This window comes from Passer montanus, unplaced genomic scaffold (genome assembly GCF_014805655.1).
Source record: "Passer montanus isolate IOZ18808 unplaced genomic scaffold, ASM1480565v1 scaffold12, whole genome shotgun sequence".
In the NCBI taxonomy this organism is placed as follows: Eukaryota; Metazoa; Chordata; class Aves; order Passeriformes; family Passeridae; genus Passer; species Passer montanus.
The window spans coordinates 4,462,762-4,489,657 of NW_024358722.1; the positions used below are offsets into that span (position 1 = coordinate 4,462,762).

General features: G+C 35.2%; 1 protein-coding gene across 1 annotated transcript in view; it reads right to left on the reverse strand.

The window, feature by feature from the left end:
• Positions 1–26,896, reverse strand: part of BTBD9 (BTB domain containing 9) — a 108,656-nt gene that overhangs the window by 74,605 nt on the left and 7,155 nt on the right. The window contains exons 3-7 of the mRNA XM_039697773.1: positions 25,796–26,006; positions 24,907–25,270; positions 23,039–23,303; positions 20,923–21,142; positions 17,014–17,133 (exon numbers count right to left, since the gene is read on the reverse strand). Of these exons, the coding sequence (XP_039553707.1) occupies positions 17,014–17,133; positions 20,923–21,142; positions 23,039–23,303; positions 24,907–25,270; positions 25,796–26,006 (1,180 nt within the window). The remainder of the gene's footprint in view (positions 1–17,013; positions 17,134–20,922; positions 21,143–23,038; positions 23,304–24,906; positions 25,271–25,795; positions 26,007–26,896) is intronic.

The following is a 26,896-nucleotide window of genomic DNA, read 5'->3' on the forward strand; positions in this document are numbered from 1 at the left end:
AATGATAAATTCCGTAAGTCTGCTCAGTTTTCCTAGTTTTTTCCAGGCTTGTCTTTCATGGCCCTACTTCTGTGATTTGCACATGACACTTGCTCCTAATCATACCTTCCACATATAGCTTACTTTGCCCTTTGCCTCATATCCTCAGTTTAAAAGGTTTCCTTTACTTTAAAAGCTTATCCTCCTATTCTTGTCTTCTGCCCAGGCTCTTCTGAGACTCACAAGCTATGCAGTTCTTCACAGTTTATGTAATCTCCCTATCAGGCTTACACTGTACATCTAAAGCTGGAGAACGCCAGCTGCCTTCAAATAGGATGAAATAGGTTTCTTTTTATTTTAAGAGCAACAAAATTTGGATCAAGATAAAAAAAAAACAGTGCAGAATTTTTCCCCTTAAATACAGTGATTATCAGGCTGATTTTCTGACAGAAACTCCTGAGAATAAATCAGTGACACTGGCAGGTACTTTATTATCCTGTATTAATCCAATTATATTATCCAAATATACACAAAGAAACTTTATAAATAATTTTGATGCCTGCCATATATATGCCATTTAATTTACTGAAACAGTTCCAAATCTCATCTAGTACAACTATCCCATCATTTCAAATCAATAAAAAAGTCCTTCTAATACTGCTGAAACCATTTGATCCATTTTACCTTAAATTAACACAGTATTTACAAGCTGTTGTATCATGGTTGTCCATAGCACTCACCAAGCTGTCCAAATTTTTTGAAGTATCTTCCCAGTTCAGGACAGAAAGATGCTGCCAGAATAAAACCAGCTGATTCCAGTGAGGAATTAAGGCCTTTCCGACATCAAGTATCAAACTTTTACTCCTTACTCTTCCCTCCCTTCTTCCTGCAGTATAACCCAGGTCTCAGTTTTACTGAGAGAAATTAATGAAGAGCTCCTGTAGTCTTTCTGTCTACAGGTAAGAGCATGTTTAAGGAATTAAGCCATGCTGGGTAAACTAAAAACAAAGGAAAGGCACAAACATGAGATGGCTTAAAACTATCTGGCTCTACCACAGCAGAGAATTAAGAGCATCAAAAACATAGAAGGAAAAAGATTGATATAAGAAAATAGAGAAACCCTACCAGAAACAGCAGAGAAAAGGAAAAGAGCAGCTCAGCAAAACAAAGGCTCAGCCTGTTCCAGGGACTGATCAGATGAGCACTTTTCCACTTTACTGATGACTGGCCTGGCAGAGCACTGTGCTATGGGTGGAGAGCATATTCATGTTTAATCCAAGACTGTGTTTTCCTACTTAATTACTGCGCATTATGAACAAGAACTATTCTTCACTCACAAACTAGATATCATCCTGCTCTCAAGCATCCACAGCTAGTGGAAGATACAAGAAATCATCAGATTTTTTGCACCACTAGGTATCTCCTACCACTGTAAAGTGAGGGAATAAAGCAAAGGAAGTCTCAAGCTTGATTTTTGGATTGCCTGTCTACATCTAATTTAGCTAACTGTTTTTCTTTCTGTAAGAGGCTGGCAGAGTTTCCCACACACTCTGGAGTCCTACCTTCCAGTTTAAGCATATGAGGTTAAAGCAGAGCTCCAGATGTTTTCCTCATCAAGAGGAAAGTGAGAGTCAGCACCAAAAATCCCTGCCTCAGTGCTAACCTGGAGCTCAGGGCAGAGGCAGACCAGCAGGAACAATTCCAACAAGGCCTTCTGAAGGAAGATGAAGTGGTGACAGCACAGTATATGGCAGCTGTGTGTTAGTCACTAGGCCAAGAAACCAGCTGTCTTAACACCTGGTTCTTTTAACCAGAATAAACTACTTATGATTTAGCCCTAGCCTGGAAAGGAATTTAAAGGATTAAATAAAGAATTAACAGGTTTTTTAACTATAAGAATCTCCAAAGCAACAGAGGAAGAATGTAAGCATCAAGGCATTGTTAATGTGCAAGTGAACTGCTGCATTTAACTTGCTCAACAGAAAGTGGTGTAAAGAGGCAAGCAGAGTTCAAAAGAAATGCATCTTCTGGCACCCCAGAGAATAAGCACTGGTTCCATTTGTTCTTTTGGAAATTGTCAGAAACTGTATTCTAGTAAACAGGCCACAAAAATTAATACAGTGACCCTGGAATAAAGTATTCTTCAATAAAGCTCTAATGTTACAGTAACTAGGAATTACAATTCCTTGAACACTGAAGTGTAGCCATAATTCTACAAAGAATAATATTTTCAACCTTATTTTTAAGACCACATATTCCATGTATCTTCAAGCTTTATGAAAAGCACAATTATTTCAGAATATTTGGATAAGCATTCTCCATTTTTCTTCTTCATATAGGTGTTTACTACTTTATTTTATATCCATTTTATCTTCCAGGTCTAATAACTCTGAAGTGGAATGTTGAAAATAGTTGCCTATAATTATTATGGAATAAGTTCACTCTAAAGCACGACGTATGAACACCCAAAACATCCTTCACAAGAAAACAAACCACCAAAAAATGTAACTCTTCTCCATGAGTGATGCTAATTTCTATATATATCCCTTCTCTTGCAAGTTGTGCATCACTAAGATGAGACACATTAGTCTATTCCATCTTAGTGGAATTTTGCTCACTCAATTGAAGAGTATTTTAGCCAACTTGCATGATACTACTGTATTAACTGGGCTAGAGTTTATACATAACTAAGAAATTATATATGAGTACACGGTTTTCCTGACCCATAAATCAAGATTAACTACAACATCAACATAAAACTTCTCCTTAAAAGACTAGGTGGGTAGGAAAGTTCCATAGTACTGTAAAGACATTTCTTCTATACAATGTCTGAAGCAACAATGATGGATTCTGAAAGACAGAAGACAGGAGAAGGAGAAAACTGGAAAGGAAGCAAAGCAAAAGATGTTCAGAGGACCCCAGAAACAACTCTTCTCTCCTTGAAAAAGGCCACTAGAAATAGAAAAAAAGTGCATAGATCACAAAAAAGCTCAGTCCCTTTCTATCAGCATGAGCCTATGCACCTCATACAAAAGCACTCTCCATTCATTGTGACTCCACTGGCGACCTCTGTTTTCTTTAAAGTACTACAACTACTTCAAGTAATTTCCATGGTAACTGCACACAGTTTCTAATTTTAATAGGTAAACCAAATTCTTACCTGAGTGAAATAATACATATTTTAGCTCCTTATGCAAACATAATTCACTAGAAGCTAAAATGAACAAAGATATTCAAGTGCAGTTATGCCTGAAAAAGAATAGAAGGTAATTTTCCAGTTTTACAGCTGCTTTCAGAATTCTGCCTGAAGGATTACACTTGGCAATTACTCAGATGCAAAATATTACTTCTATTCCATAGATTTTGAACATGAACTATTAAATCTGTTAGATCAATAGCCATTCCTCCCATGTACACTTAAGAAATTAATAACAACTATAACATTTTCATAGTGAAACATTTCCATTTCAGGTAAAGGATTAGACAACAAATATATTCAACTTTTAAAACTGCATCACAGCCGTTACATACAATATAAGCCATAAAGTTACATAATAAAGATTAGATTACGAATTTCACCAAAATGGCAATTTTAAATAAAGTACCACTGAGCCTACCTTAAAATAAAATGGTACAATAGATGTTCTTCAGTGCCTAGATATATCTTCCCCCCCCCAATTTTTTTTCAAATGTAGCTAGTAAATCAGTTTCATAGTTTGTTTTTGAACAGCTTTAACACTCGTCATTCACAGTACAAAATGAGAAAAAGTATCAAGTAATTTCAAACAGTGTAGATAGAGAAGATCTATCTGGAAATCAGTTAACTAAAAAAAAAAATTATAAATTGAGTCCTCCAAAAACTCAACAGGTTGCTCAAGAACGGTTCTAGAACAGTACTTTAAATGGGCTGTCCAGCAAAGTGGGTGAGTTATCATCCTGAACTTACTTAAAAGACTCACATGGATGTAGCACTTGCATGGTGGGCTTGGCAGTGCCAGGGCAATGGCTGGACTCTATCCAAGAGGTCTTTTTCAACCTAAATGACTCTGTGATTCTACTTCCTCTTACATGCTCACACAGTCCATAAAAAAATGTATCATAGAATCATCCCAAAACACACATCACATTTTTAACTGAGGTCCTGTATTTGCCAAAGTTAATACAGGAAATGTATTAGTTTTGGGCAGAAAACCTGGGCAGACAGTTTACATTCCCCGCATTGCTTTACACAATTTCCCTTAGCCTATGATATGGAGGATTCTACAGCAATAACTTTTGAAAGAAATCTGTACTACATGAGCTTACAGGACAGAATAAAATGTTCAGTCAACTCCCCAGTTGCTAAATGCCTTTATAGATTAATTTTAGACACAAACTAATATTGTATCTAATATGCACCTTTTGAGAATTCCAACTTAGAAACTGTTCCTTAATTCAAGAAGCCCAAAAAATGTTGTTAAAACATTGCAGAAAAAAGTATTCTAAATATGCTGCTGACCTCAAGCATTATTATATTTACTTCCAGACACCTATGGGGGAAACCACTTAGGTGCCAGATGTGATGGTGCCAACACATGCCCACGTGCCAGAGGACAGTAAAGAGCCTTGAGTTATCTACCTAGAAATCAGGTGATGCATAGATGGTGCAGACACTGCATAGGTAACTACAAAGTTTCCATAATACAAAGAGTAAAAAAGGATTAGGAAGTCTAAAATATAAATTTTCTAGCAGTGAACAGTAGCTTCTGTAAAAAAGATGCATGGCACACTCTTCTGTGTAAATTATCTGCGAGTACAGTGAACCCCTTTTACTTTACTATAATTCAATACTCGTGAACATGTCTGACAACTGCTGATGATACGAGGAACATTCTCTTACTACTAATCTGCATTATGTCAATCCACACCAAGAGAATAAAAGACATTTATAGTCTCTAGTTTCACCCAAGAGTGAACTATTTCAATTTCGTTCATTTTCACTCCAAAGAAATAATATAGATTTGCTATATTGAAACAATTTGTTTCCCTTTCATTTACACACTTACCTATGAAGGCGAGATGAAATATGACACAGGAAGTAATCTCTCTTTACAGCTGTTACATGTGCTTTATAATTTACTACAAGCTGGAATCATCAGCAATAATGTCTTCTAGCCCTTCACCCTATTTTGATGTATCGAAGTTTTAAAATCAGTTTTCATCTAAATATACATTAAATCATTCCCTTAAAAAAGAAGTGATGAAATAATATTGAATGGGCAGAGTGTCTATGCATATATATAAAATGTTTCACACAGATTTAGTTTTCCTAGCTATTAAGTCAAAATCAAGAATTCTCTTGTTAAAAAAAAAAAATTAACATTATCAAAACGGAAAAAAAAAAGTCTGGCTACCAATACTACAATAAAAATAATAATAACAATTCTAAAAAGCTAAGCTCAATAGAAATTAGAAGAAAATCTAACAGATAAAAAAACTTAGTAGTATGCACTGAGGGAACACAACTGCTATACAAGAACACCCTAAGGCACATTGATTGTATGCGTCAATACTATGTACTCATAATTTACTCTTAATTTTTTCTAATGTCCAAGTATGTGACACTTAAACCCATAGTTTATAGTCTAAAAAGCTTGTTACTAAAACAGTAAGGCATTACCCTTTTCAGCTATTGCTTTCTTAACTAAAGTTATTTTTAAACTCTATTATCCAAATTTTGGTGGTATAAAAAGAGCAGAGGTGCCTGATCAGTTAATGGGAAAATTAATATGTAATCTTAGATCATATGGAAAACTAGTATAAAATACTCCACTATAAATCTTATACATCTGAAGAATCAACTTTAAGGTAAACTGCAGAACAACTGAAAAAGCTCTCATTTCAAGTTCTCATAGGAGGATGTGAAAGAAAAAAAAAATTTTGACTTCAGAATGTCTCACTAATTTTCAAGACTATAGTTCTAGTCATTAACTTAAAAAAGAAGATTCTTATGCTCGCCCTCAAAATAGATATTGTATAACTTAAAAAAAATTCCTGGATAGGCCTAGAGGAAAAATTTTGGAGAAAATAAACAAACCCCAAAAAAGAAACCAAACCAACTAACCCATCTCCCTCGATTTGATTTTAGCTTCTAAAGTATATAAGGGAATTAATCTTTGCAAACAGTGCACCAGATTCAAAGAAATACCACCAAATCTTACATTTAAAAACTGAACCATATGGGAATTCTCACGCGGCTCACACAGTTACTTACATAACTGTGTGAAACCCAAAAACATTTTCATTTGCGAAGTAAATATCAAGAACGGAAGTAGTGAAATGTTTAATCGTGCTTCTAAGTAGCCTGGGAGCTAATAAGCCTAAATTCTTGTTAGCGCAGCCTCTAAGTCTGCAGATGAAAGTCAACTTCTTCGGGTAGTCAAGTAGCAGGGTGGGGTCACTGAAATACTGCACATCTCTGGGAAGGGTGCTGAGAACAAAACAGTGCTGCTCTGTTACAGCTTGCTGCACCCAAATCTCAAACGCTCACATACAGCTCTGGTCTCCACACCTCAAGGAGTACATACCAAAGTCACATAAGGTACAGCCAACACCACCCAAAATCATAAAAGCAACTGAATAGATGGAACCAGAGTAGTGGTTGGAGGGTCAACACTTGACATTCAAAAAGGCTTAGTAAGAGTCAAACAAGTGAATACGATGTTTTCATTCACCAGATCCCACAACACTGGAATTAGAAGAAACAAAGTAGCAAAAGAATGGTCTAAAGGGAAAAAACTACTTTTTTTTGTGCAGTGACTAATGAGCTTTTGGAAAGTGCTGCCACTACAATCTGCAAGCAGTTGATAGCATCCCAGTCAGAGATAAATGAATGGCCAAGCTATGTCTGAATATGTATTAGCAGGATCAGAGGAGGACGAGGATGTCTGCGCTCACAGCCTCTCCCTGACCAGCCCCTCCTGCACTCGAGGTCAGAGAATGCACACACAGCAAGGTGCCTGCTGACCTGACTCAACAGGGCACTTACACTGCTAATGAAAATGCAGCTTGATTAGCCAAACTTTGCAATTAACAGAGACGGTAATTTAATTAACAGAATACAGACTTAGAGATCAATACTTAATTCACCTTCCATAACAGTTGTTTTAAAAACTGAACCACACGAGAATTCTCACGTGGCTCACAGAGTTACTTACATAACTGCGTGAAACCCAAAAACATTTTCATTTGCAAAGTACTGTCAAATATCAAGAACGCAAGTAGTGAAATGTTTAATCTTGTTTCTAAGTAGCCTGGGAGCTAATAAGCCTAAATTCTTGTTAGCGCAGCCTCTAAGTCTGCAGATGAAAGTCAACTTCTTCGGGTAGTCAAGTAGCAGGGTGGGGTCACTGAAATACTGCACATCTCTGGGAAGCGTGCTGAGAACAAAACAGTGCTGCTCTCTTACAGCTTGCTGCACCCAAATCTCAAACGCTCACATACAGCTCTGGTCTCCACACCTCAAGGAGTACATACCAGAGTCACATAAGGTACAGCCAACACCACCCAAAATCATAAAAGCAACTGAATAGATGGAACCAGAGTAGTGGTTGGAGGGTCGACACTTGACATTCAAAAAGGCTTAGTAAGAGTCAAACAAGTGAATACGATGTTTTCATTCACCAGATCCCACAACACTGGAATTAGAAGAAACAAAGTAGCAAAAGAATGGTCTAAAGGGAAAAAACTACTTTTTTTTGTGCAGTGACTAATGAGCTTTTGGAAAGTGCTGCCACTACAATCTGCAAGCAGTTGATAGCATCCCAGTCAGAGATAAATGAATGGCCAAGCTATGTCTGAATATGTATTAGCAGGATCAGAGGAGGACGAGGATGTCTGCGCTCACAGCCTCTCCCTGACCAGCCCCTCCTGCACTCGAGGTCAGAGAATGCACACACAGCAAGGTGCCTGCTGACCTGACTCAACAGGGCACTTACACTGCTAATGAAAATGCAGCTTGATTAGCCAAACTTTGCAATTAACAGAGACGGTAATTTAATTAACAGAATACAGATTTAGAGATCAATACTTAATTCACCTTCCATAACAGCTGTTATTCCCCAATACAAACGAGAACAGGATGAAGAAAAGTAATGAAACTACTACTTTATTGACCACTAAAGATGTTACTTGCAGTAACTAAAATTTCCAAGATCTTTATTAGATCTGCAGTGAACTACAGAACAGTTTATCCCAATCTTACAAATAAAACACAAGCTTGAAAGTAAAGTTGCTTTGTGGTAGAAATCAAAACTCAAATGCAGAATCTGGTGTTTTAGAAAAAACATTTTTTCTTTCTTTTAGTAGACATCACAAATAATAACTGCTCCCAGTACAGTAGCAGCCTAAAAATCATAAATCCCATGTGGTTTTCCTACCATAAAAAAACCTCTCCTTAAAACTTTTCACTTCCAGAGTTTTTCGCAAACATTGTATTTTTTTCTGAGTAATATATCTCTTCCATTGTTTTCTTTCCTTCAATCACTTCTGCCAGTTGAAGAGACTTACACACGTGTTCATGTCTTATTTTCTACAAATTTGATTCTCTACAGCACATAATTTTTTCAGTTTGATTTTTCGTTTACAATTGTCTGTATCCTTTTTTTCATATTAAAGAGTAAATATTCCTTTTAAAAACTATTTAAAGCTGCATCAAATGGAACCATCAGCCCCATCCTTCCAATTGCAACTGAGATGAGAAAGAGCAAACACAGGCCAAGCCCAAGAAACTTCACTTCAAAACAAGTTGCATGAGCTTCTTTTGCAGAGAAAAAGTACACTGAAGAGTAGTTTACTTTAGGGCTTTTCTACTCATACTCTCATACTGTGCAGAAGATAACTTGAGGTTTGTGAACAAAGAATCAAGTTTAATCACAAATAAATGACCCTGAAGAGTATGTTACTTTAGGGCTTTTCTACTCATACTCTTACCTTTCTGCTGCACAGAAGATAACTTGAGGTTTGTGAACAAAGAATCAAGTTTAATCACAAATAAATTTGTTCTATGTAAAATTGTTATCATCCAAATTATTCCACAGCTAAGACTGGCCTAATGTTGGCTGACAGATGACTTTATAAACTTAGACACTGAGAAGTAAATCCACAGAAGGGCATTGCTTGGTTCATGCAAACAATCGAGTATTCATAACGTGCAGTTTTAAGTGTGGTACAGCATTTCATACACACATGGGACAACCGTGCCCCTTATCAGCTAAGAAATGGGAAACAGAGAAAAGCTTCACACAGTTGCATCAAACAACTTCAACAGATGGCCATCACAGATCAATGAAGTAAAATAAATCATAATTCTTACAAATTTGCCAAAACATGATTTCCTCTTGGAAAAGCCTGTCTTTGTAAACATGTATGGCAAGTTTTCAGTTAATTCCATCTCTTGGAGGGCAACAGAAATCACAGAAGAGAGTTTAAAAAAAATAAGTGCTCAAAATGCCTTTTAAACACACACGTCTTATGCAGCATTAACTTTAAAATAGAGCTTGCTGTAGAATTATCATCAACAATTTGATAATTCAGCATTTAGTTGTATCTTTATTCATCACTGTCAAGCTGAATAATTACTGATAATTTTCACTTACATCAGATCTCATTTATGAGGTGAAACATTGAAAACAGAACTCAAGACAATTTAGAGTTTAAGAAACTCAAAATGAATACCTCAAAATTCAGACTAAATAAATTCTAACCACACTACAAAAAACCTACTTATTATTATGTCAAGCCTGAGAAATATGTAATCTAGGTCTCTTAAAAAGTTAATTGTTTCTTCCAAACCATAAAGCAAAAAGAAAATAATATATTACACTTTTTTTTATAATTCACATTCAACAAACTGGATTGGCAGGCTCTCCCCTATTTCTCAGGTATTTCTATACAAGGTATATTGACCCTCCACAGACACTTTTTCAGACAAATACTCATTTTCAGCTGATAAGTTGTCTGGCAGGTTGTCATCAACAGCTTAAATGCACACTAGCTTATTTACTTTTCCTCAAAGTTGAGTTGGGCTCTTTAGGTTAAGATAATTGAAATTGCTAGACAGACAAGAGAAGGAATCTGAGAAGAAAAAACTGCTTTGATAAAGTTCTTGATGAAAAATATTATTGATTATTCCTGCAGAGAAATGAGCTTTTGTATCACTAGAAGCACATTTGGAGCTGAATTTAGAAATGTAAGCTTAAGATCAAAAGTATACATAACCTGAAATGAAGAAAAAGATCTTTTAAATCAATAAACACTCCAACCCACATGAGGCAATAGCTTTCTTGATCCTGTGTAGATGATCTACATTGTTTGAAAAAATCTCAGACTATCACCTTTTCCCAGGAACAGAAAAAACACCAGAATGAAAACCTACTGGCAGAGAAAAAAGGATGTTTAAACACTAATAACGACAAAAACAAGCAGCAACTATTCACTAAAATGGAGACTACATGAAACCATTCCCTCCTATTTCACAGTTAAAAGGCAAAGTATTGGAAACATGCCAATAAAGGTTTCTAAATATGATCACATCTTACAAGAAAGAACAATGAGCTCTACTCCCCAGCCCCAAAACAAAAAAGAAAACTGCCTGCAATGAAAATTGATTTTTGAAAATAATGCCAGTGAAAAGCCTCAAAGCTTTAGAGTAACATTTCACAATTGCTTTTACTATTTATCACTATGCTTCTGTAACACAAATCAAGATAATTTTTACTTATTTCTGGAAATTACATTATTGCTGTATTACTTACAGTATTACATTCAGGAAAAGATTTTAAAATTTCAGTTATCCAGAAATAAAGAAAAGCTAATTTGAATTATGCAACAAGGTTGGGATTTCTTCGTAAATTCACCAACACCAGCATATCTGCACAGTTAAAAATAAAATATTTACACAAGAGTCAATGCTTCCCAAAGAACAGTACAAAAATAACTAATGAGGTATGTTGCCTGAACTACTATTTGTAGTTCTCAGAAGCAGTAACTAAGGTAAAGATGGTTTCAGTTACCCAAGTTTAATTACTCCGTTTGCAAGAAGTCCTTTCATAAGGATACTAAAGACTTACTGCGGAAAAAATTTTCACATACTTTTCAAACTGACAGAAAGCCTTACCAAGCTCTTGCCAGCAGCTTAGTCTATGTTTTCTAGTTAGGCCAGTGATGCAGTAGGGCTTCATTTTGAGTTAAAACAATGCTCAAAAGCTTCTTTTGCATGTCTCCACACTTTTTCTGAACACCACCATTCCCTACTGGGAAGCAACACACAAAAAAACACTCCCAGAGCTAAATTAAATCTGCAGACACTGCTTTCCCCTCGGTTTATTTCAAGTATGTTGGACAATATGTCACTGCATGTTCCTCAAGAATTGACTCCTCATTTGTTTCAACATCTTAAATCTAACTGTACTTGGAATATCTTTTAGCAAGTTACTATCCACTAAGATTCCACCAAGCTCAGGAAAACTGCAAAATGGCTATCCATAATAAATAACATTGTCAGAGACCAACTGGTAATGTTGAAAATAAGACATTGCTGCTTAATCAGTAGCTAATTTCAGTGACTCTTCAAAAGACAGAAAAATAAAATTACTTGTAGTAGAAGTTACCACAATTACCTGAGGCTGCCTAAGACCAGAATCAAAGAAAAATGTTTTGTCTAGCCTACACCTGAAAAATCACATCTGCTCCCATATCATTACAAGCAAAATAACTGTGCACAACTACTAACGTGTCTGAGTTCAGAACTACCTTAGTACTGAAAAATTGACTCTTCTTGTATTTTTTCAATGTTCAGAAGACAGGTCTACAATTTAATTTGTCTTCACTCAGGCAGAGGATTATAAATAGTGTAATCATTAGTAGCAAAGACTGTTGAAGCACTAAACAAAAAACCCACCCAGTATCATCAATGCTTAATAAAAGGAAAGGCAAGTAATATTTTCTGCACCAATAAATACCTCTAAAATACAAATACACCTTCCAAAGTAAAAATAATTCTAATGCCACACTTTCTATAGCAGCCAAGTGCTTTAAGGGAAACACAGAGCCCTTACATCACTATTAATTCAACACACTAGTACTAGAAAACCTCACAATTTTTCAGCTTGAAGCAGATTTAAAAAACAGGAAAAACAATATGCTTAAATAATTTCCCACATTTACAGCATGCTTCTACAGGCATATCTACCAGTTCTCTTAATAGAAACATACTTCAGGACCAATTGTTTATGCAGAAATAATTTATATTTTCTTTTGGTAAATCACATTATTGTCATCAAAAAAAGAGCTAAGGCAGTAATAACAAATACAGACCAAAAATTGATCTCTTTACCATTTCAATATATTTTTGAATGTTTGTATTACTGACAAAATAGCATTGATTTCAGATTATAAATTAGTCTGGTCAGGGAAATATCTCCCCAATCAAAACACAATCATCCAATGTCAGACTAAAGATGGAAAATTAATTGAAGGTTTCCTTTTGATTTTATATACTAACTCTGTACTTGCTCCCTCTATAGCATGAAGAGCAAACCAGAATGATTTTGTAAATCTGGGAAGTTTAACACACAAAAAAAGCACACAGTAGGAAGAATACTTTCATCAAAGGAGTGCAAACAGAAAGAAATTAAGTCTTTTAAACTTTCACTGTAGTGACACCTTGTGGCTACATCTGCCTTATAATGAAAAATCAAAATTTTTCATTTTCTTGTAATTCTTTTAATGCAGTTCTTCAAATATTGTGGTTGAGGATGAAGTAAAAAGATGAAGTCACAAAACAAAAACAAAAGGATGAAAAAAGTGGGCAGGGTAAAACAGAAAACAGCTTTACCTGCTCAAAGACCTTTAGCAGTTTTAACATTCACTGCTCCAAGAGGAAGATGGAATAACTATGAACCTGACACTTGTTCCTAACTTCCACAGGAACCTGACTACATGAACATTTTCTATGTCCTATCTTCCCTCTAAAGAGTCTTCAGCTTTACATGAAAGTTGATATGAAAATGTAAACAAAGAAAACAGGACCAAAAGAAATTCTAACAAAATGCACTACTATACTGAAAAAAAAAGGGGGAGGGGGAACACTACCCTGTAATCACACTCTCTTCTTTGCTTTTTCTGCATAGTATACGACTGTTCAATTTTCAAAGATGGTAGAACAATGTATTCTAGAAGGATTTAAAGCAAATATCTGAAGCCTAAAATAATTATGTCAATAAAACCCCCATATGTTTTACTCTGTATTTTCTTTTACTAAAACCCCTCTAAATACAGCAACACCCTCTTACTTGCTACACTAAGCTTTGACACTGAACAAGTAATCTTTGTACAAAATAGCTTGTTTATCTAAATCAGGAATTACATCCTACAAATAACAGACATGATCTGATGTGTGTGAGAAAGCACAAACAATCTACTCATATTTTTATTTTAGAATTTCAGTCTTCAGTTATTGCTCTTCCACTTTTTTCACCTATTGCAATTACTCTGAATGTATTAAGACAGACTGAAGCATGTAAGCAACAGGAAGAAGCCAGAAGAGTAAATAGTCTTATCACATTTCTTGACTTTGCCTAATCAGTTTGGATGATTTGTTATGCGCTTTGCCAAATACAAATTATCTTTCATGGGAAGTACAACAATGCCCGTAACTCCAACACTACTGTAAATATTCCATAACACTCCATATATCAAAAATTCACATCATGGTAAAGACTATGACACACATGACAAACGATTCATTAAGGAGGCTGAATTGGTCTTAATTCACTGTCATACAAATTATTTATTTAACAACTAATGGCCAGAAGGTAGCATTTTTTCATTCAGCTTCTGTGAAAATGCATTGATTGTAGAATTGCATGTGGATACATTTGCTTAAGAGGAAAGTAACAGTTTTTCAAAGAGACAAACAAAAACCCCAACTTGTATACATGCAAATAAAAGACACACTCCATCAATTTTTTATGTCCATGGAAATGTTTGAGTAGCTTCTTAAAACTTAGATGAACATATCAGTTCAGATGTTGACAGCTCTCACCTTTTACAACTAATATTTATGTGAAAAGTAACTCAAAAAAGCAACTAATCCTACCTAATGTAGCAGGGCTCATATCCTGTTTATAATTTATGTTTGAACAATTGCTCTAGTGTATCAGACAACTGGCTGTCCTTCAACAGCCTGTACAGAATCTGGCATGTTCTACTCCCTCACTTTGGAAAAAGGCATGCAAATAAAAAAAATCCCAGCCAATAATTCTACACCTCAATTCTTTGTTGTGCCTCAAAATGACATCTTACACAGATGCTTTGACCTCACAAAACACTTTGAGCTATATAATTTTTTTAATAAAAAAACCCCAAAAATCTCAAACCACCACCTAACTGAAAACCTTCCTAGAAAGACATTCAGTCCATGATTTTCTATTAAAAATGTATTCAAAACTTTAAAAAAATTGCAGCATGGCTCCCTAAGTGGTTGCTTCCAAAAATATTATCTGCATTAGTAAGACAAAACGAGTAAAATGTCAAAACTAATGTCAAGAAGACAAAACATAACATGATGCTTCCCTTCCTCTGTACTGTTATCCATTAACAGGAAAATTTTGGCACTGGAACTTGAGACACTAAAAAACAAGACTGTACAACAGAAGCAGCATTGAGCAAAACACAGCATGCAAACTTAAAACATATCTTCCCCTTGGTAAGTATGTACAACATGCCTGTGAAACCATATCAAATAAGAAAGGAATACATTCTGAGAACATAACATGATGCTTCCATTCCTCTGTACGTTATCCATTAACAGGAAAATTCTGGCATTGGGACTTGAGACACTAAAACAAGACTGTAAAACAGAAGCAGCATTAAGCAAAACACAGCATACAAACTTAAAACATATCTGCCCCTTGGTAAGTATGTACAACATGCCTGTGAAACAATATCAAATAGGAAAGGAATACATTCTGACAATTTCATATTCGCTCATATGACTGCTGCTCACAAGACTGGAGAACACCCTTTTTAGGTAACAAGAAAATGCTATGTATATTAGGATTTCTGTTTTGTGTACATTAGTATACTGGAAATAACTAAACTAACTTAAGTAAACAGAACTACTTTAAATACATTATCACAAAACACTGAAATTGGAGACAAAGAGAAAAGTTTAGTAGTCCTTGCTTACTTCTTTCTCAAGAGATTATTGATTAAAAGACAGATAAGTAAGTCTCTAATACCAATATCTAGGTGTACATAGCCTCCCCTGCTCAAAGCCTCTCTCTGGAGGGAATTTGATCAAAATTCCTGATCAAAGGAGACTCAACCTTCAAGTAATACCTAACTATTTATATCAATATAATTAAACAAAAAGTTCTTAATGCAGAACTCCTCAATGTAGGCTTCAATTCTCTTACGCAAATAAAGATGACAGAAAACCTTATCTAAACTTTATTTAATTATTATGGTGACTCAGCTGATAATTCATATTTTGTCTTAACAATACTGCTCCTTAACAATAAGTGCTCATAAACTTAGGTTGCTACATGATTTTCTCTTTAGCTCTTCCACTTGCTCTTCCAATAAGCTGCACCTCCAAGAAATTCCATACCATTTTGTGGTTATGATGATGAGGAACAGAGATTTACAGAAAAGAATAGGATCTCTTTGTCAAAAAGAAAGCACCTCTCTCCATGGAGATTTCAAGAGTTGTGTGCCAATTAAAAAGTTTATGTCTACAGAGAAATTATTACAATACAGGTCATTTCCTCTCAGGGTCTATGACCCAAAACCTAATGATGACAGCATCTTTGGTATCTTCAGGTTGTATCCTCCCTACCAATTAGCTCAATTCAGTTTTTGAATAAGACTACATCAATATGATTATCTGCTTCTTGCAGAATTCCCAAGACCTATAGTTAAAAAATATTTACAGCTTAAATAACATCACTTTAACAACACTTAAAACCCATCTATTAATTTTCACAGAATGGCAGAATCTCAGATATATGTTGACGTAGAAGGGACCCACAAGGATCACCAAAGTCCCTGTCCTGGCCCTGCACAGCACCATCCTCAAAGCCACATCATGTGCCTTAGAGCATTGTCCAAAAGCTTCTTGAACTCTGTCAGGCTGGTGCTGTGACCACTTACTTCCCTGGGGAGCCTGTTCCAGTGCCCAGGCACTCTCTGGGTGAAGAACCTTTTTCTAATATCCAACCTAACTCTCCCCTGACACAACTCCAAGTCATTCCCTCAGGTCCTGCCACTGGCCACACAGAGAAGAGATCAGTGCCTGCCCCTCCTCTTCCCCTCACAAGGAAGGTGTAACTGCAATGGAGTCTCCCCTTCTCCAGGCTGAACAGACCAAGTGACCTTGGCTGCTCCTCATACGGCTTCCCCTTAAGGCCCTTCACCATCTTTGCTGCCCTCCTTAGGACCCTCTCTAATAGTTTAATATCCTTCCTATATTGTGGCACCCAAAACAGCAGATTGGAGGCATTCCACAAAGCTCCTTAGGGAGAAAGAGGAAAGTTAAGACTTTCACAACCATTTAAAAGAGTGCATCAGTAGAAAATACATAAAAATACATTTTCAAGTTCTATAGTAAGTATGTAAGTACATTATAAACATTTAGGCAGTCATGGAATGATGTTTACTACTGAGTAAAAAAACCCAGCATCAGCTGCAAAAAAGGTAGGTATGACCCAAAAAAAAAAAGAAAAGAAGGAGAAGGAGATAGGTATATATGGAAAATCCACAGTTTTCAAACTGGATGCCTGCATTGTATGAACTATATAATATTAGAAAATAATAATACAAACTATTATAAAACTATATAAACTAAGATAAACTATTTCTTTGGCATAGCTGATAAAAGTTGAGATGTAACACATTTTCAGAACTACATAATGAAGTAGCAAAATCCAGCAACTTATTCTGGTGCCTACATTCTTTAATGCCAGCCACAGTAAATTACATTGATGAACTAACCTGCAAACACGGGCAGGAAAATACAGGTTCTGCCAGGACCGACAGAGGTATTTTGAGTGATCGATGACCCGAATCCAGTCCAACTCATCCATGGACACCTCAATGTAGTAGGAATAAGACCTATGGATTGCCAAAAAACACTGGTTAAAATACAAGTTGAAAAATTTTAGGTATTAAATTTTACACTGAATTCTGGATTTTCAGTTGTGTTGAAAAGAAAACTTCTTAATCAGATCCTTATTTTCAAACTAGCTTTGAAAAGAATTCTCACAGTTAAGATGTATTCTCAGAATGATTTAAAGCATCCACACACTCACAATCTACAGTCATTAGATGAGACTACTGTGCCTCAAAAAATGAAATGAAGACTTTTGACTCCGTCATAAAAATTATCATTTGTATTCCTTCTTTATAGAATAAAAGTAAATCACCACCAGTGATACGGTACTACTTCTACTGCCAAATCAATAAAGAAAAAATGAAAAACAATTACTAGATCAAAAATGCAAATCCAAACTGCTCACTTGAAAAAAGCAAATTTACTTTATGACCATTTTCACTTTATGACCATTTCACAACTGAAGTTGTTCTTCACTCCTGACCCTTTCAGTTTTTTATGATCCATCACTGAGCCTGTCATTACTTCCTTACACACTCCAAAATTAACTCATGAAAAATAAAAAAGCCACTGACAGAATCTGTGTCTTCCTCATGCTTATCAGTTATGTTTACCTTAGAGTTTGCTTTAAAGAAAGCAAACCCAAACTAGAATGTCAATGTTACAGCTAATTCCCTAATATATCCATGACTGTTGTGCTTAGAATAAAGTCGAAATTTCACTTATGGAACTGCATTGAATATCTGTTTCAGAGTATTTTCCTTCTCCTAAGGAACTAGTCTGCAAGATTCACAGGCATTTCAACAGCACCATGTCAGCACTTAAGAGCCTTTCAGACTGATTTGTACAGAGGAATTGCTCCTACACAAGCATTTCTTATTAAACATTAATGCCTGTGTTAGTATTTCTAATCTTCCTGATGACTTAAAAGAGTATGTACTGAAAACGGTATTTTTAAAAAATCCTTAAAATCTTAGGTAGTTGTGAATGCCTTGGAAAGGTAAGGCTGAGTCTTTATATGTCAACTGCATAACCAGCTTTCACATTCACACCAATCAGATGTGTAATACTCACAACCCACACAAATACAATGTGTTTTAGCAACATTATTATTACTAACATATGTGTACTTGACCAAACTAGGCAGCAAAGTTTTAGAGTTTGAGTTGTTTGTATACAAAAGTTACTGACCTCTCTGCCTTGAGAATTTAGAGGTTCTCATCATTGCTAACATACATTTGTAACCAATACACAATATGCTACTTTTTGGTTTCTGAAGATACCAAACAAAGAAATATTACCTCAAAAATACAGTCCCATTATCATACACAACAGTATGCCTTTAATTTTTTTTATGCTGGGTAACATCTTATTTGCAGAGACAGTTTGGATAGCCTCCCCTTAGCACTTTTACAGCTAAGGTTCAGCTGTTAACACCTCTGAACTACAGGTGTGAAACACCTGTTAGCTTCCATTTAGTCTGTTAAGTATATCCAATAGATCAGAGTTTCACACAGACAGTCAAAATTAACAGAGTAGCTTAAAAAATTGTTCAACAAGAAGCAATCATGCTGTACAGGTCTGTTCATGTCTGTATAGGTGTTAAAACACCTCCTTAGAAGACATTAGTTGTGTATCCCAGGAGAAAGATGCAGTTTAGTGTCCAGCAATGGTTAGACAAAGACAGTAGAAAGGAAAACATCTCTACAAAAAGTAAGGACAATCTCAGAGTAAGAGAGACATGGACATGTCTGGGCAATCCCATATCCTTAAGATCTTGGCTGGCAAATTTCTGCACACCTCTATGGCCAAATTCTTCCCAAGTTCAACTACTCCAGTGTAAATTGTTTCCCTAATATTTAATATGAATTTATCTTCTTGCTTGTGTCCACTGCTCTTTGCACTCTCAGCACACAGCTGCAAGAGAACTCTGTCCCTGCATTCTCTATATTCTTCCACTGAATAGCTGAGGAGAGCAACAAATTCTCCCTTCTAAGCCTATTCATCTTAAAACAGCAGGTTCTCATGTGCTCAAGCCTTCATCTTGGTGTCCTGCTGAACTCACTGCAGGAAGTCAGTATCTTATACTGAGGAGCCCACAAATAGATAAAGTACTCCAAAAACCTCCATTTCCATTTAACTTATACAGTTGAGTTACTGGAGGGGAAAAAAGCTTGACAATTCAAAGAACAGAGAATCACAGAATATTCTGAGTGAGAAAGGAACCCCTAGGATGATCAAAGTCCAACTCCTGGCCTTACGCAGGACAGACAGTGCTAATTCTAGTACTATACCTGTTGGGAAGCAAAAGAAAGCCCAATAGCAAATTTTCCACAGAAATCAGCATGATTAAAAAAAAATTAAAAATAGCAAGACACAGAAACTAGATCTTAAACCTCTGAGCCCTCAGTATTTCATGAAGACAAAAATCTCTATAGATCCACCTTGACAGATATTCTGCCAGCAATAATAGTTTGTTCCACAAATTTCAGATGAAGCAACACAGGACACCAAGCAACAGATAACTTTGCAAGAAGTTGTCCCAAGGAGAACATTTTTTCCTTGAGTTTCATCAGCTGCAAATTTATGCCCTGCAGACGAGGGGCATTTTACCAGTTACATGAGTTCTCAAAAAATTGCTAGAGAACTCATTACTAATGTATCTCTAATACTGTTTCAGATTTTATACAGTTGGTTGATAACTGGTTCATAAATTTGGTTGATCTTCTGGCACAACTAGCATAATATTATATGAAGCAGTTCCTTATATATCAAAGATCCACTTATTGATCTTTACAAAAGAAACAGAAGTGAAACAAATTTCAGTTGAAATGAAGTAGAAAAGCATCCTTAAAACAGTTACATAGCTAAAATTAATTACATTGGTTTTAAATTATTAGTAACTAACTCATATTTAAAAATTATTTAAATTTACAAAACACCTTACCCTAACTAAAACTTTTATACATACTGTTCTAGAATAACATGGCTTAGCTAAAAAAGCAAAATGAAACTGTTCTACAATGACAAATTGAGTTTTTTTGGAAATAAAATTAATCCTTTATCACAAAGGTAATAAGGCATATAATAAATCTATATGTAAGCTTGTTTGATTGTTTTTAACAGCTTATGAGTACCTGCTGAGCTGTCTACTAAACTGTAAGATCTTTGTAATGGCAAGTTAAAAAATTAATGTATTAAATTTCTCTGAGAAAAAGAACCCTGCAATTTTTCTACTTCAGCACCCTCTCAATTGTTCAAATGAGCTTAATTTGAATTTTCATACATTCCATAATAACCTGAAGTAGCTCAGTAACAACTGGCTACGGCATGTATGACAATTCATATTTCAGCAGTCTAACCATGAAGTGGCTTCTAATAACTACTGTAGTCAGCTAGTAATTCACATTCTAAATAAATTTTACTATCTGTGAATTACAGAATCACAGAATCATTTAGGTTGGAAAAGACCTCCAAGATCAAGTCCAATTTTATTGTCAAAGCGTGCCATTTCTTTACAGTTTTGATATATTGAAAAAACTGGAACAAAAAAAAAATTTTAATGTTTGAAATGCAAATATGTAAAAACATTGAAATATTGTAAGGTAGTTTAACATCTCTAAATATGATCTGGTGTGTAAGTAACCAAAACTGCATTTAAAAATCAGGTTGTTCCCAAATAAACCTTGCAACTATCAGCTCCAACACTACCATGCTATTTCCATAAAATATTTAAATTATAGTTTGCACTGCTACATTACTTTCCCTTTTTATATCACCTTGGCACCTACCGACTGTCTCTGTCCCAGAGCAGAATTCGTATGTGGTTGATTATTGAGGGCTGGCCTAGTTTAATCTCAATTCCGGAGCGGCAGTCGTCGTTGATCGGGTGTCGAGAGAATCCATGATCCAGGTCATAGTTCTGAGTGTCTCCATCCAACAGAGCAGACTTCAGCTCCCCCTTTACAACTTGTGCTCCATACTTCATTGTTGCAATATTCTCCCCTGGTACTAAGAAGAAAAGGGAATAATTTCTTAAATTTCACACGCTCTCATACTGCAAATTAGATGTTCTGAATATTAACTCTATTAGGTCAGACCAAAGATTTATTGCTAGGATCCTTTCTTCGCCACAAACACATGGTCTAGGAAAAAAAAAAAAGGAAAATAAAATAAAGAGGCATTAAAAATATTTCATTTCTTCAATTTTATTTGGTATCTTTTACATGCTTTATGGTAATAAAGCTGTGATAATTTACTATTATATAGCAGCTATATTCTCAGTCCCCTTCATGATTTTACAGAATTTTTACAGAAATCTCTTGCACCTGTTAACTGTTGTTTGCTTTTGATTTGGGTTTTATTGGTTGGGTTTTGGTTTTTTTCCCCCTAAATGGAAGAAATTTAAATGTACAAGATGTGTATCACATGTTCCAGATCCATCCTGATTTTGCAGAGTGGTGCATCCAGCAGTAAAGTCATATATGCTCCTCTGACAGCTATACAAGCTTCCAGTACCCTGCAAAGCTAAATGAGCTCAAGTGAAACAGGAAACTTTTGGCTACTTGGGCTTTGAACTCACATGGAAAGGCAAGCTTTTTTTATGCCACCATTCCACAGTAATAAGCCTGTGTCCTAGGAACAGCTTCCTTCAAGCTAACTGGGAATAATGATCCCTAACTTCAACTATAGAACAACACTCTGTAAACTAGCCTCTTCAAAAGACATTTTTAACAGCCTTGTTTGAGGAGAGATCCTAGAAAATATGATCTGAAAACTAAATGATGAAAAGTTACCCCAAACTTTTCAGGCAGGTTGACAACAGAAGTATAAATTTTAACAGGCTGACAAAAATTTGATATCTAAAGAACAGAATTTGAAGTGGTAGTCAACATCTCCACAAATAGAAAAAGCTTAGAAGTATGAATTTTAACAGGCTGACAAAAATTTGATAAACAGAACAGAACAGAATTTGAAGTGGTAGTCAACATCTCCACAAATAGAAAAAGCTTCAAGATCCTGAATGAGTTATAAAACAACAAAGAAATTACACTCTCAAAAAAGCTGTAATTAAGAGAATTTTATTGTGGAGATAAATATCCAGGAAAAGAAGCCAGAGAAGACCATTTGACTTATTCAAATGTATCTACTGCACTGTCAACAGAATGTCTCTCATAACAAGACTTTCACAATACCCTAATATTAAACTCATATGTTTAAATATTAATAACTATAACTTCTAAGGGAGAACAAAGAATATGCAACTCTAAGATAGCAGTAATTTTCAGGGCTCATCATGCATGACTGAATACAGTGCAGACTCTTAAAGAATGTTTAACTTTTTTCCTTTGCTGTGGGTCAAATGCACAATTAGATGGCTAACTATCTTTTTAAAGCTTGAGTGTTAGATAGTCTTGTTGAATTAACAGAGAGCACAGAAAAAATGTCAAATGCAAGGTTTCTTACACTTTTTAGACTTTCATTAAAATTACTTCAAAGACTTGTTTAAACAAGCATGTAAAGAGAAAAGTCATAAGTAGTGGAGAAACTATGAAAATGTTTATCAAGTAGAAAACAAGTCACTATCAACATAAAACCATTTAAATATCATATATCTCACAGCCAACTTTCATTTTCAATGATTTGTAAAACTTTTTCAATTAAATTACTTCTAGGAAAATGGTATTACATTCATTTTTGAGCAATATCTGAGATACAAAGCAAGAAAATAATTGACCAATATAGAGAATTATTTTGGAATAACAGCTACATAACATGACATTTCATATTCCAAACCTTTTATAACACACAGTAATAGGTGAAAACTCAAAGCACAGATTAACCATACCCTCCAGACAACCACAGTCACTAAATGAGAAGGAAGCAAACAAAAAACCTGATGCTTACTTAGCATGCCCCTGTAGTTGAGGTCCATGTCCCGACTCTCAGAACGAATCTTAATGGCATCTAGGATGGCATCAGGTGACAACAATCCAGAAGGTCTTACAACATTCAGTAGCTCTGTTAGACTCATTAGTGGCAAACGTACTGCTTGCATGATTTCAGCATGGTCTTCCTTGGGGTTATGTTTACACCAGTTCATCAAAGCTTGGAAAATGTCTTTTTCAGGAGCTGCAAATGAGTCTCTCAGAACAATACTTAGAAGAGCAGCCTGGAAAAGATAAATAAGAACAAAAAATATACCCCCTAAATAAACAGAAATTAGGTTGAATTTTTTTTTTAATCAAGCGAAATTCTAATAAGTCAAAAATTAATGGCTATTTAAACTTATAGCTATTAAAAACAATCTTCAAAGGGGTGACTCCCTGAAATTGTAGATTAGTTATGCAAGAATTACAGAATCTATGATCAAAATAATAGGCAATATTAACAAAATCACTAGAAAAAATTGAAATGTCGAGAACCAATCCAATCAGTATAATACCATTCAGTAGTTCAAACTTACCTCGGAATATTTTAAGAGTTTTGGGGACTTAGCAGTATAGTTCAAAATATTCCTTTAAACTTAGGCTGCTATAAGACCACTGATGAGAAAAAAAAAAAAAAAAACCTTTTGCTTGAAACCACTTTTTTTTAACCATTTCTAACTACTTGGGACTTCTGTCCTGTCACAATCTTTCTCTCTCTTTTGGTACCAACTAAGAATCACCAGGTAAAAACTCCAGTGGCTCTTATTCATGTAGCAAACCCACTGACTGCAAAATGAGAACATAAATAATCAAATAGCTTTTTGATTTTCACTTAGTTAGCAGAATAATCAGGAGCTTGCCTAGAAAAAGGAAAGATCTCTCCTATATACCATGACTGGCTATGTCAAAGACCTCAAAGTGTGCACTTTCTGATGAATGATGTTTGTTCATTTTTTTATTGATAATACACTCTCTGAACTCAGATTTAACAAACTGCATATGACAAAGTACAGAGAGAGAAAAATTTTTTTTTTTCTTATACAATGAGTAATTTACAGCAGTGTCATAAACTCACTCAAGTAACAGACCCTTCACAGCTCTTCCCCTTAGAAAAAAAAACACTTTAAAAAGTCCCAATTACAGCATCATTCATTCAAGGTGCTCTGCTGCTTCATGTGAACACGACTTGAAAACACTCTCACTATTATGTCCAGTCCAAAGACCCCCTCCACAGTAAAGCGCAAAATTTCTACTTCATAGAACAGCCAGACTCAGTCACAAATATTTATGCATCTAACAAAAAAAACAACACACAAAAAAACCCAAACCACACCACCATATTCTGCAAGTTCAGAACATGATGACAATCAGCAATATAAATCACAGTAATCTCCAGAATGCTTTAGATCACCCAGCAGAAAATCACCCATCACTGATGAAGCCTTTATCAAGGAATCAATAGAACAAAGTATGTCTTGTCATATTCAAGTCTATATTTGACTTCCCCTCTGAAGCATTCAGAAGCCAAATTATATTATACCAGGAACAGATCAAATAAGACAAATTAAAATTAGATTGCCTGCTGCCATATTTTAGAACACTCCATTAGATATACTATATTAAACTATATTGAATGGTCAATACCTAAACATTTCAGAACAGATTGCCAAAATTTTCAGTTCAGCTTATCTTGAGTATTTCTGACCCCCAAAGTTTCACAAGCATAAAATAACTATGAGCTAACACAAGTTTTTAATTGGTTCCCCCATTAGTATTTTATCACAAAACTGTATTACCATTAAAATTAACAGCCCTGGGGGAAAAAAGTGCAAACTAAAGATATACCTTAGAAAGTGACAGGAAGCCTTCGCTGGAGAGCACCTCTTGGGCATTTCTATCCATGAACATACAGCACATAAAAGTTAATTTGGGAAGAGAATAAAGACTGGCCACATCAAAAGTCATACAGACATTCTGAATATTAAGTATTGTGCAAAGATACTCAGACGTGGAATCCTCCAGTTCTGGGAATCCATATTTATGTGCTAGGCTTAAGAAGTCAAGAAGAATCTCTTCTTTCTCATCTCGTAGTGTAGCACGACCAGTGTAAATGTATTTCAACAGCATGGTAAATGCTTCTGCAGTGGTGTCCTGAAGAGGAATTTCTGCTTCAGGCTGAGATTCTCTCATTCCTCCATACAATAATGCCCTATAAGAAAAACAGTTTAGTTTAGTTAGCAGCTTATCCCTCTGACAAAATTCACTGGAATATTAAATGCATTTCTATTGAAAAATGCCCAGCTCTTAAAAAAAAAGCTGGACTAGTATTATTCCTAGTTTTAAAATAGATATTCTAATCTGTGTCAGCCAAACCTCAATTCCAATTCATCAAAATGAAACTTGTTATCTGACTATATGCCATAGAAACACCATTTATACTCTGAGAAATCAAAACAACTTTGCAGTAGTACTTTCCTGCTCTCAAGTTCTTTTTCTTGAATTTGCAAAACTACCTTCAAAATCCAATTTAATGAAGGTCAAAAGAATAACACTGTGACATGGTATTTATCCTTTTCTATTTGAACACAATGATTTGATGTGCTGGGAAACATTCACACAGAAAAGGTCACACTCAATGGACAGATGATTACACCCTGAAAAGTTCATAGGGAAACAATGTTTATCTCATCTGCACAAAAATTTCCTGTGCACCTGACAAAAAGCCTTACTTCACCTGAAATAATGGCATCTAGCAGCCAGGATCACTCTGTGTGCTGGAAAACGCTTCTTTTCCACAATAAAGGTAACGTCACTGTATTCTTCCCCGTTCATTAGAGCACCAATATGCTCTGACAGAATGTGGACGTGGTCGATCTCCCCCACAGCTGTGTATGGACGAAGTGGGTGGCTGTTACTCATCTTGGAGGGATGGTGATACTGGTAGCCTAAAGGACAAAGAAAGCAAGCAGTATTATACAGGGCAAAAATATTAAGAATAGCAAGCATAACAGCAGTAACAAGTTACTAATTTGAGTAATTATATATTACAAGAAAAATTAAACCAACAGATTTTCTATGAAAGTTCACTTTCAACCAGACACAACACAGCTGGCATCAACAATTCTAGCTAAGTATTTCAGAGAATTGTCATCTCATTATTCAGCCAACCCATTTACTTCAAAAAAAAAAAAGTTTCCACCAAAGGGAATTAAAAATTAAACTATTTTACATCATATTTCTATTAAAAAGCAATTTTTATCTGAATTAAAATACACACACACAAAATAGAAATAAGCAATGTGACCAATTAAGTTTAGTCTTAACTGTCCAGTCTGTATTAGAATCAATGACAAGAAAAACTTTTTGCAGGTTTCTAGTCAGCTTTTCAGAATGGGAGAAAATAAACAATCAGCATAACTTTTAATAAATAACAAAGTCTGTCAGAGAGAAAAGCTTTACAATGTACAATTCAATTTTCTTACTCTTTACACTCACTTTTCTTGATGACTTATTTCTGCACATATATATACACACACCCACATACAGAGATATAGATATATATATATAAAAACATACCTCTCAGTCATAAAACCAGGAGACTGCTCACTAATGTATAATATAGATAAATGCATTAGTCCTATCTTCTATAGAATTCTTTTGTTTCTTCTTCCTTCACAACAGGTTTTGGCTTTTTATGGTTTTGGTTTATTTTGACAACACAGACTTTCTGTATTCTCAATGGCAAGAGCATCCAAAAGCAAAGTTAGGTCTTACACTGGCTTCTACTGTGACACTTTGGTTTACTTTTCTTTAAAAACAGGTTGGTTGTTTCAGA